Source organism: Corylus avellana, chromosome ca3 (genome assembly GCF_901000735.1).
Source record: "Corylus avellana chromosome ca3, CavTom2PMs-1.0".
Taxonomy (NCBI): Eukaryota; Viridiplantae; Streptophyta; class Magnoliopsida; order Fagales; family Betulaceae; genus Corylus; species Corylus avellana.
Genome location: NC_081543.1, coordinates 31,010,430 through 31,022,507, shown reverse-complemented (window position 1 = coordinate 31,022,507; position 12,078 = coordinate 31,010,430). Strand labels below are relative to the sequence as shown.

Genomic DNA, 12,078 nt, shown 5'->3' with positions numbered 1-12,078 from the left:
AAAGGGGTGAGTCTTCTTATCAAAGTCAGAGGCAATCAAATCAGGGGGTTTGTTCGCTCGTGTTGGCTGTCACCAACGGAGCATAAGGAAGTGGAGTTTACTGTACCAGTTTAGCTCAATTAGAGATTTCAAGTAATAGACGCTTGAGGGTTCCACGTCCTTTGAGGATTGTAAGGACAGTTGACCAAAGTCCAAGGGATATGTGGCCAATGGGCAACAATCGATATACACTTCCACCTAGAGGTGATCAGTTCATACCAGTAGTTCCAAACCGTCCATATTACAGGGCTTGCATGAATGATTACTAGGCAAGGCTAACCTATCCTAGAGACAACTAACCATAAAAATAAAAATAAATAAACTTATCTATTTTTATTATTATTTGTTGGTTTGTAATAACTTAGAAATACATTTTTAATTTTTCTGTTGGTGTGTATGTAATTAATATCTAACATATTACAATTATAGTAAATAAATATTTGTATTTGTATTAAGTTTATCGTATCCACATTTTAAAATGGCCATTAAAAGCGAACTTTATACACTCTCACATCAAAACGACACATCTCTTATGGAATCAATTTTAGAATGTGAAAACGACGCATCTCTTATGTACTGACGTATGAGAGAACTTTATACACTCTCACATCAAAAAAACTTAAAGTAGAAGATTAGAAAAATGATGATGCTATCAAGAAAAATGAAAAATGGATGGAAGATGACCTAAATTCTAATGGCAAAGGCCACTCTTCTCCTCCATAGCACGAAAGATAATATCATCCCACTCTTTGAAGGATACGAGACTGCTAAGGAAATAATTGAAGCATTTGACAGTGTTTAGATCTCAGACATACATTTTCCATATTTTCCTGAATCTAATTAAATTGATTGCGGCAGAGTCCATATTTTTACTCCCTTTACAGTCAGTATAGGTTTTGGAAAGGGGGATATTGGGCAACTCTTTCAATATTACTGGGTTTGGATCCTCTATGTTGTTTGGGACAATTGTTAGATCTCTAGCTAATAAACAGTAAGATTTCATATTTTGATCTCTTTTTGTTTGCCTTTGATCAAATCTAGGGGTCAGAAGAGGGCATCTATTACTTGCTGCATGACCTATATTAATTCTAAGCTGCATCACCAAACATTCTCACCAGTACAAAGTTTTAATGGTGGGGCGCATATTGGGTGGAATTGGAATTGCCACTTCTCTACTCTTTTCAGCTTTTGAGTCTTGGCTTGTCACTACTGGTTTTGCAGATCATTTAATTAATAACAGGTTTTAATGTCAATCTGTTTATGTTGCAATAATCTTGATTAGCATTTATTGTGACAAATGCAAATTCCAAGATCACTAAAGAAGTAGAAAAGTGTAGAACAGAAAAATAACACAACCATATAAGACACCAAGATTTAAGTGGTTCGGCTTAACAAGCCTGCATCCACTGGTGGAGACGATCTAGGAGAAATTCACTAACAAAAAGTGGAGTACAAAGAGTAGTACAAACAAAACCACTCAAACCCAAAAGCCCCAATACACCCCAATCTCACTCAAAAGAGAATTAGATACAAAAGAGAAAAATATTCTCTAAAATTCTCTAAGCTTTTAGCACTCCAAAAGTGAGATCAAAATGAAGAAAAAATGGTGTATCTCTCCTTCTCTTTGCAACACAAGTCTCTCTCTCTCGGCAAGCTTTTCTTTTCTTCTTATATATATATATATATATATATATATATATTTTGCTGAAGTTGCTGCATCTCTCTTCTTTGATGACCGAATGGCTTCAAATAAAACAACAAAGCCTTTTCACAAAGCCTCTAGAAGAAGCTCAATGAATGGAGAAGCCAAAGTGGACGTGTGAGAGAGAAAACATAAGTCAAAAGTATGGGATGCCATACTGTTGTGGGGCCCACGGTAAGACTTGTGAAAACAAGTCACCAATTATGACAAATCTCCACCTTGACTTGAATTTCATCAAGTCTTCAACTCAAATCTCCTCAAGACGTCTCCTCCAACACTCCTAAGGGTAATTACAAACGACAAATACCAATCAAGCCCAAGCAATGCTTGAACTTGAGGATCGGAAGTGGCTTAGTCAGCATGTCTACTGGATTTTCCGCTGTAGGAATTTTCTTCACTATGATATCACCTTGTGTCATGACCTCCCGAAGAAAATGATATCTAACATCAATGTGTTTGGTCCTCTCATGATACATTTGATTTTTGGTCAAATGTATTGCGCTCTGGCTATCACAAAATACAACAGTCTCATCCTCCTGCAAACCCAGATCACTAACCAAACCTCTGAGCCAAATTGCTTCTTTCACTGCCTCTGCTGCTGCCATATACTCTGCCTCCGTAGTGGACAAAGCAACCGTCGACTGTAAAGTCGCTTTCCAACTAATGGCACACCCAGAGAGAGTGAAAACAAAACCTGTCAGAGATCTTCTTTTATCCAAATCACTAGCATAATCTGAATTAACATAACCAGTGACACTGGAACTGATACCACTGCCTCTATCATAGACTAAGCCAACATCTGTAGTACCCTTTAAATAACGGAGTATCCATTTCACTGCCTGCCAGTGAGCCTTGCCCGGATTCGCCATGTAACGACTAACAACACTGATTGCTTGAGAAATATCTGGACGAGTGCACACCATAGCATACATGATGCTTCTAACTGCACTAGAGTAAGGGACACGCGACATGAACTGCTCTTCCTCCTCACTCTGTGGCGCTGACGCTACTGAAAGTCTAAAATAAGCTGCAAGTGGAGTACTCACTGGTTTAGAATTATGCATACCAAAGTGTTCAAGTATTTTCTCAATGTACTTTTTCTGTGACAAGTACAACTTTCCCACTTTTCTATCTTTGTGAATCTCCATACCAAGGATTTTCTTCGCAGTACCCAAATCCTTCATTTCAAACTCATCACTCAACATAGATTTCAATCTCTTAATCTCCAACATGCTTTTAGCAGCAATAAGCATGTCATCCACATAGAATAACAAATAAACAAAAAAATCATTAGACAATTGCCTGTAATACACACAGCTATCATAGCTACTTCTTATGTAACCATGTCCAGTCATAAAGCTGTCAAAGCGCTTGTACCACTATCTTGGAGATTGTTTTAAACCATACAACGACCTCCTCAACTGACAAACATGATCTTCTTTACCTTCAGCAATGAACCCTTCTGGCTGATGCATGTAAATGGTTTCCTCAAGCTCACCATGTAGAAATGCAGTTTTCACATCAAGTTGCTCAAGTTCCAAATCATTTAAAGCAACCATGGCAAGCAAAACACGAATAGAACTATGTCTCACAACAGGAGAGAAAACTTCATTGAAGTCCATACCTTCTCTCTGACTATAGCCCTTTGCTACCAAACGTGCCTTGAACCTTGCATCTTCAACACCTGGGATTCCTTCCTTTTTCTTGAAGATCCATTTGCAACCAACAGTTTTAGCGCCTTTAGGCAATTTCACAAATTCCCATGTTTGGTTCTTATGAAGAGACTCAATCTCCTCATTGATGGCAATAACCCATTGAGCAGACTCACTACTTGTGACAGCTTCTGAGTAAGTGGAAGGCTCCTGGACTGCAGTGTCCTCTGCCACAGTAAGTGCATATGCTACCAAATCTGCATAGCCATATCTCTGAGGTGGCCTAATCTGCCTCCTCTGTCTACCAGCCGCAATACTGGTCTCTTGCTCTTCTTGTGGATCATCATCATCAGGACTGGAATCATGAACATCTGTAACAAGCTGATCTTGAGTGTTATCTCGCACCCTCTGTGAAGCCTCTACCTGAAACTCCACCTCCTTGCTAGAACCCTGCTCCTTTCCTGTAGAAACAATAGACTCCTTCTCGGGTGAAGCATGGCAAATTCATCAAATACAACATCTTTACTGACTATAAACTTAGGTGATTTAGGATCAAAACACCACAATCTATATCCCTTCACCCCATCCGTATATCCTAGAAATATACATTTCTTTGACCTAGGCTCAAGCTTACCATCATTCACATGACAATAAGCAGGACAACCAAAAGTTTTTAAAAATGAATAATCAGCAGGAGTACCAGACCATACCTCATAAGGAGTTTTACAATCAATGGCTGTTGATGGAGAACGGTTGACCAAATAACAAGCAGTATTGACTGCCTCAGCCCAAAAATCTCTAGACAACCCGGCATTTGAAAGTAAGCAACGCGCTCTTTCCAAGAGAATCCTGTTCATCCGCTCAACTACCCCATTTTGCTGTGGAGTATGACTAATTGTGCGATGTCTAGCGATGCCTTCATCCTTGCAGAATTTATTAAATTCACCACCACAAAATTCCATGCCATTGTCTGTTCTGAGTCGCTTGATTTTCTTCCCAGTCTGATTCTCAATTAATGTCTTCCATTGCTTAAAAGTGACAAACACATCACTTTTCTTCTTCAAAAAATACACCCAGACTTTTCTTGAATAATCATCAATAAATGTAGCAAAGTATCGAGCACCACCCTTTGATGGAACCTGAGAGGGACCCCATAGATCTAAATGGATATAATCCAATGTACCATTTGTTCTGTGGATGCCTGTACTGAACTTGACTCTGCACTATTTTCCGAACACACAATGCTCACAAAAGTCAAGAGATCATGTTTTCTGGTCACAAAGCAAACCCCGCTTGCTCAGGATTGTCATACCCCTCTCACTCATATGACCCAACCGCATATGCCATAACTGGGTAGTGTTTGAATCTGGATCATCTGAAGAAGACACAGTAGCTGAACCTGTTACCGTACTACCCTGAAGAAAGTAAATGCCATCAACCTTGTTACCTTTCATTATAACCAATGAGCCTTTGCTAACCCGAATAACTCCACCTTCACCAGGAATACTTGTATCCAAGGGAGTCCAAAGTGCCCAATGAAATAAGATTTTTCTTCAAATCTGGTATATGTCGAACATTCGTCAAAGTCCTCACAATCCCATCATGCATCCTAATTCTGATTGTACCAATACCAACAATCTTGCAGGCAACATTATTTCCCATCAAGACTGAACCACCATTAACTGAATCATAGGTAGTAAACCAATCCCTTTTAAGGGACATATGAAATGTACAAGCAGTATCAAGGACCCACTTGTTATTAGAACGATCATTAGAAATGGTAACTGCAAGGACAAGGTCTGAACCCTTAGATTTTCCTTCGACAACACCAGCCACAGAAGAGGAACTTTGCTTGTCACCTTCCTCTTTATTTTTTAACTTCGGACACTCGGATTTATAATGCCCATACTTTTTACAGTAGTAACACTTTACTTTCTTCTTTGACCTGGACTGTGATCGGCTTCTTGATTTACCTTTACCCGAATCCCTCTCACTAGATCGACCTCTAAAATTAAAAGAATTTTCTAAACGACCCTTAACAAATAAACTCTCTGCCTGATTATCACTACCTTTAGTATTCAATCTTGTCCTCAACTCCATAGAATTTAAAGCAGATTTAACATCTGCTAAGGAGATAGTATCTCTACCATACAACATTGAATTAACAAAATTATCAAAAGCATCCGGTAGTGAACACAACAAAATCAGGGCTTGATCCTTATCATCTACTTTAATATCAATATTTTCCAGATCCAAAATAATTCTATTAAAGTCATCAAGATGATCACAAAGAGGCATAACTTCTTTCATCTTGAGGGTATATAACCGTTGCTTCAAATACAATCGGTTAGTGAGGGATTTCTTCATGTACAAGCTCTCCAGCTTCTTCCAAAGTCTAGCGGCTGTTTCTTCATCAGCAACTTCTCTTAAAACTCTTTCTGAAAGAGAAAACAAAATTGCACTGTGGGTTTTTTCTTCAAGTTCCTTCGTTTCCTCCGTTGATGATGTTGATGACACCTCGCCATCCAAAATCTTCGCCAAGCCTTGTTATCGTAACAAAGCTCGCATCTTGATGCGCCAAAGGCTGAAACTATTCTGTCCATCCAACTTCTCTACTTCAAATTTTGCAGTAGCCATCCCGCAAAATAAATACCCGAGCTCTGATACCAGTTTGTTGTGACAAATGCAAATTCCAAGATCACTAAAGAAGTAGAAAAGTGCAGAATAGAAAAATAACACAATCACACAAGACACAAAGATTTAAGTTGTTTGGCTTAACAAGCCTACATCCACTGGCGGAGACGATCCAGGAGAAAGTCACTAACAAAAAGTGGAGTACAAAGAGTAGTACAAACAAAACCACTCAAACCCAAAAGCCTTAATACACCCCAATCTCACTCAAAAGAGAATTAGATACAAAAGAGAAAAATATTCTCTAAAATTCTCTAAGCTTTTAGCACTCCAAAAGTGAGATCAAAATGAAGAAAAAATGGTGTATCTCTTCTTCTCTTTGCAACACAAGTCTCTCTCTCTCGGCAAGCTTTTCTTTTCTTCTTTCTCTATTTTTTTTTTCTTGCTAAAGTTGCTGCATCTCTTTTCTTTGATGACCGAATGGCTTCAAATAAAACAACAAAGCCTTTTCACAAAGCTTCTAGAAGAAGCTCAATGAATGGAGAAGCCAAAGTGGACGTGTGAGAGAGAAAACATAAGTCAAATGTATGGGATGCCATACTGTTGTGGGGCCCACGGTAAGACTTGTGAAAACAAGTCACCAATTCTGACAGCATTCATGGATTAACATATTCCCAGCAGTTCTGATGATTTATATGTTTCATAATCTGTACATTCTAAGTGGTTGATGAGGTCAATGATGTCATCCCCTGCCGTTGCTTGCTAGTTTTTATATAAGCATATGGCAATCTGTTGGATTTTCCATGGAAATTCTCTCAGGTAGGGGATGTGAGACCTACTTTTACTGCATGACAAATGCCATGGGTTTCAACTGATGCTGGGGATTTTTATTTCAAATTTCCCTACTCTTATATGTTGTTTTTGTAACTTATTACAATCCCTGTTGATATTTTTCAGAGGGGGTTTTTTTTAGTAGCAATGGCTTTCAATAACATTCTGGAAGTCGAAGGCAATATTTCTTGGCAATGGTCTGGTTGCTATTGTATCTGGGTCGTTTGGAAATCTAAACAAATACCTTATGCTTTTAAATATAAAAACTCGAGAGAGAGAGAAAATCGAGATGGCTTGTTCTACAATGGAGATAATGGAGAGAGATAGTTACAATGATAGGATATATAGTATGATTAGATATAAAAAATTACACACATCCTCCACGACCGCGCTATTGAAAAGCCCCACATCAGCGGCCCCAACGACCATGTGATATCCACGTCTCTTCAGATCATCAGGCCCATCAAACGGTTGCGAGATCCTTGAAAAGAAAGACCCACCAAATTTGGGCCCAACACCATCCAGCACCGCCTTCTCTACGATGTTCACCATCCCTCTCACCTTCTTGTTCCCCATGTCCCCCTCCACGAACTCCACCTTACCAATGATGGACCTAGGGGGACTGGGAGTGGCCTCGGTCCCCCAAATCATAAGAAGAAAAAAAAAATTAGTAAAAAAAAAACAATTTTTTTTTGCCTGGTTCCTTCCCAAATTGAAACATGGGTCCGTCCTTGCACCTTGCACATGATCAGCAACTCGTCCTCATAACGACCCAAGTACCCTTCGTCGATGCCGTAACCGGAGGTCCTCACGAGCGTGTGGGAGGAGCCGTGGAGCCCATTGGGCAGGAAGTGACAGTAGGAGACGATCCGCATTCATATCGGGCCGCATTCGTGTGATCTGAGTGCCAGCCACCAAACACAGCTTAAAACCTTTTCACATTCTCCGCAGCTCCGCCCACACACTCGTGAGGGACTTCGGTTACGGCATCGACGAAGGGTACTTGGGTCGTTACGAGGATGAGTTGTTGATCGTGTGCCAGGTGGAGTCCATGGAGGGTGTCAAAAATATGGGAGAGATCGCGGCCGTTGATAGCGTGGACTGCACTCATATAGATATGGGGCTGTGTAATCTGAGTGCCAGTTAGGGGACTTGGGAAACAAGAAGGTGAGAGAGATGATGAACATCGCAAAGAAGGCAGTTCTTGGTAGTGTTGGGTCCAAATCTGGTGGGGTCTTCTTGTCAGGGATCTTGTAACCGTTCGATGGGCCTGATGATCTGAGGAGATGTGGATATCACATGGTCGCTAGGCCCATTGATGTGGGGCTTTTTAGGAGCCCGGCCGCGGAGAATGTGAAAAGGTTTTAAGCTAGGTTTGGTGGACGGCTTTGATGATGATAACTATAAGGATGCAGCTACTGAGAAATAGTGGAGGAAGAGATAAAGAAGATGATCGTAAAATTAAGATATCCTAGAAACATAGAACGTAAATATAAATCAAGAGAACATAATGTTAAAGCTAGATTCAGCATATATGGGTCAAAATTGGTTGATTCACCGGCCACCACTCAACTGTGTGTTGAGTGGCAGACGAACTGTGTATTGTAAGACAAAAAACCAATGGGTTTGTTATGAGTTTTGGGGTCATGATGTTTTTGCAATTCCCGTGGGTAGTTGCCAAGTGGGTTTGAGTTTTGACTCATGCATATGGGCTGATGATATATGAGTTTTGGGGTCATGATGTTTTTGCAATTCCGGTGGGTAGGTGCCAAGTGGGTTTGAATTTTGACTCATGCATGTGGGCTGATGATATATGAGTTTTGGGGTCATGATGTTTTTGCAATTCCGGTGGGTAGGTGCCAAGTGGGTTTGAATTTTGACTCGTGCATATGGGCTGATGATAATGGTATATTTGAACCCAAGATCTTAACTTTCGTTATATTTTTCTTGGAGAGAGTCTCATTTGAAACAGAGTTCGTTGGTCATTTATTCTCTGCCAAGTATTGATGATGACAAAGATATAAAATATTTGACTGCGATTAATTTCAGATCTTTTCCTGTTGAAAAGTTATGAAATTCTATATTGAAGATAGTTTTTAATTTCCGAAAAGCATCTAGGAGCCCTTTGAGTTTGGAGAAATTTCAAATGATGTTTGGAATTAAAGTAAAAAAAAAAAAAAAAAGGCTTGGAGGCATGCTTAGTTTTGCTTTCTTATTAGTTCATAATTGGCTTGGTGTTTTGTTGGATTTTGCCTAATTATTTTTAAGACCTAGGGGGTTATGCGTGCATTTTGTGTGTTGATGACTAACAAGTAGCTAACTGGTGTACGATGTACTGTACCTGACTGGCATCTTCAAGTGAGTTCATTGAAGATACAATTTTAACTAATGTAAACATGAATCACAGAGATGAGCTAATGCGTGCTTGTCCTGTACTGGTGGCTTAATTTGAAGAATTTCTACTAGTTGTTTGTCATTTAAAAAGTGGAAAATTGAGAACCCTTTTATTTTTATTCATTCACCTTTAGAAATTCTCATTAGATAGATGTCATGGCGGCTAAGAAACCCTAATAGAATTATTTTGCATTTGAGGGCCAAGTTCTTATCTATAAAGACTTTCAAACTAAATAGAAGATTCTCAAGGTTATCAGAGCTTTGTTTGCGTTGTAGTTGGCTGGAATCTTCTTCACACTCTTCATGAAAATTAATGACTTTTGTTTTGTTTTGTGTTTTTTGAAAGTTTATTTTCTTATTTAGTCCACTTTCCCAAATTCTTGCAGATGCTGTAGTTTCTCTCTAGTGCCATTCCTCTAGAAGTTCCCCTTAACTGCATTGTCAACTCTCTTGTTTATGAGTAGTTACAGTATTTGAGAAGGTAATAGCAATGTAAATTTACTTGTATTTATTTGTCTTCATTTTGCATGATTGCTTGATTTAGTTCTCGGTGAAAAGAGTATTCTTGAGTTGTAGAAATAGATTGATCTTCGTTTGGTGGTTTTTGAATAGTTGTAATATTGAATCTTTGGCGTAGTCATTCACGTCTATCAATCAATGTAACTCTTAATCGAATAATAAATTCTTGCTTCGAAGAAAGCATTGCAAGACTTTATATACTAATAATGCCCTCCTATTTGCAGCATAATAAAAGTATAAGAAGTTTGATGAATAATCAAAATAAAAAGGGAGAAAAAAAGAAACAAAGGAAAGGGAAGATGGGTTAATTTTTTCTTAGTTTATATCTAATTTAGTTTACTAAGCCACTATTCTTGTACTTAGGACTTGGTTCTGTTGATATAGGAATTAACTTATTAAACGGATATGCAACTACATTTTTCTTTTGTTTTTTGCAAAACATGTGACGATATAAATCAACTGAAATGTATATATATAGCCATTTCGGGAATTAATGTCATTACATATTAATAATAGAGGGATGATAGGTTCTCAAATTAGAGGCTCAACTTAAATCTAACTTTTGCCTTATTTTTTTATTTTTTTTAAAATTAAATAGCTATTAGCTAATAAAAAAAAATGTGTGAATGAATAATATCTATTTTTTATCCTTCTTTTATTTGATATTTTAAAAAAAAATTACAAAATGATTTGAATAATATCTATTTTTGATCCTTCTTTTAATTGGTATTTAAAAAAAAAAATACAAAATGAAATACTGAAACATATTTTTGACGGGTCATGCCAAGTGTAAAAAGTCGGTGGCTAGTCAAGATTATTTTACTACAAATACTAAAACATATTTTCGAAGTTCTAAACAATGCCTCCTTTTACATCTAGCTACGTCTCAATCCTCAGAAAAAAGTCCTTCACTTTCAGTTTCACCACCACCGCCTTCAAATTCCAAAACCCCATGACCATGAGCACACTCGCAGATGTCTCCACAATCTCCACCCCAAAAACCCTCAAATCCCGTCTTCACAATGGCGATACCCTCTACGGCCTCTTTCTCCTCAGCTTCTCGCCCACTTTGGCCGAGATCGCCGGCCTCGCCGGCTGCGACTACGTCGTCGTCGACATGGAGCATGGTCCCGGCGGCGTCTCCAATGCGCTCTCCTGCCTTCACGCCCTCGCTGCCGCACGTACCCCGCAATCCTCCGGCTACCTGAGAACTGCCCCACTTGGGCAAAGAAGGCCCTGGATCTTGGCCCACAGGGGATCATGTTCCCCATGATCCAAACCCCAGATGCCGCCAAGCAGGCTGTCTCGTACTGTCGCTTCCCTCCCAAAGGGGTCCGCGGCTCGGCCAACACAGTCGTGAGGGCCTCGGGTTACGGTATCGACGAAGGGTATTTAGGTAATTACGCGGAGAATTTAATGATCATGTGCCAGGTGGAGTCCGAGGAGGGGGTCAAGAACGCAGAGGAGATCGCCGCCGTTGATGGGGTGGACTGCATTCAAATAGGGCCGCGAGATCTGAGTTTCAGCATGGGGTACCTGGGAGACATGGGTAACAACAATGTGAGGGAGACGATGAGAGTCGCCGAGAAGGCCGTGCTGAGTGGTGGGGCCTACTTGGCCGGGATTGCGTCGCCGTTCGATCGGTCCAATGATCTGAGTAAACGTGGATATCATATGGTGGCTGGTGGCGTGGATGTGGCGCTGTTCAAGAGCGCGGTCGCAGAGGATGTGAAGAGGTTCAAGATGGGTTTGACGAAGGGCAAATAATGAGAAATAATGGTCTGTTTGGAAGGAAATTTTAGAATATTTTCTGTTTGTATTGAACGGAATAAATATCTCATCCTCAGTAAGGGAATGTGTTATATTGATAAGTCTTTTTCATTACCTTCTCTTTCAGAGTTGAGTTGGAATATAAAGATTAGATTATTTAAAATTAGAATTAGAATTAGTTATTTAGAAGATTATTTAGAAGTGTTTATTAATTTAGGTGTTATCTTATTGTATTTCTATTTGAAAATCATGTTGCCGTTTTAATGAGAAATGAGATAAATTATTTGGTAAATTGTGATATTATCTTAAGGATGTTAATACGGTTAGCGGTTATTGCCAATAACCGCTAACCGTAACCGCATTAGCGGTTAGTGAAATAGGTAAATAACTGCTAACACTAACCGCATTAGCGGTTAGTGAAATAGGTAACCAGCTAACCGCTTTTTCAAAATTGGGTTTTTTTTTTTGGCTTTTTTTGGCTTCTTTTTTTTTTTTTGGCTTTTTGGGCTTTTTTTTAACTATTGTAGCATTTTTTACCCT

The 12,078-nt window shown here is 39.2% G+C and overlaps 1 protein-coding gene and 1 pseudogene across 1 annotated transcript; both read left to right on the top strand.

Annotated features, from left to right (window-relative positions):
• Positions 1 to 7,574: 7,574 nt before the first annotated feature.
• LOC132174417 (uncharacterized) lies at positions 7,575 to 8,284 on the top strand (annotated as a pseudogene).
• A 2,333-nt stretch (positions 8,285 to 10,617) lies between these two features.
• Positions 10,618 to 11,615, top strand: LOC132176239 (uncharacterized). Its single transcript, XM_059588385.1, is given in 2 exon segments — positions 10,618 to 10,946; positions 10,949 to 11,615. Coding segments are annotated over 2 exon segments (906 nt in total). The 5' UTR covers positions 10,618 to 10,627; the 3' UTR covers positions 11,536 to 11,615.
• The last annotated feature ends 463 nt before the right edge of the window (positions 11,616 to 12,078 follow it).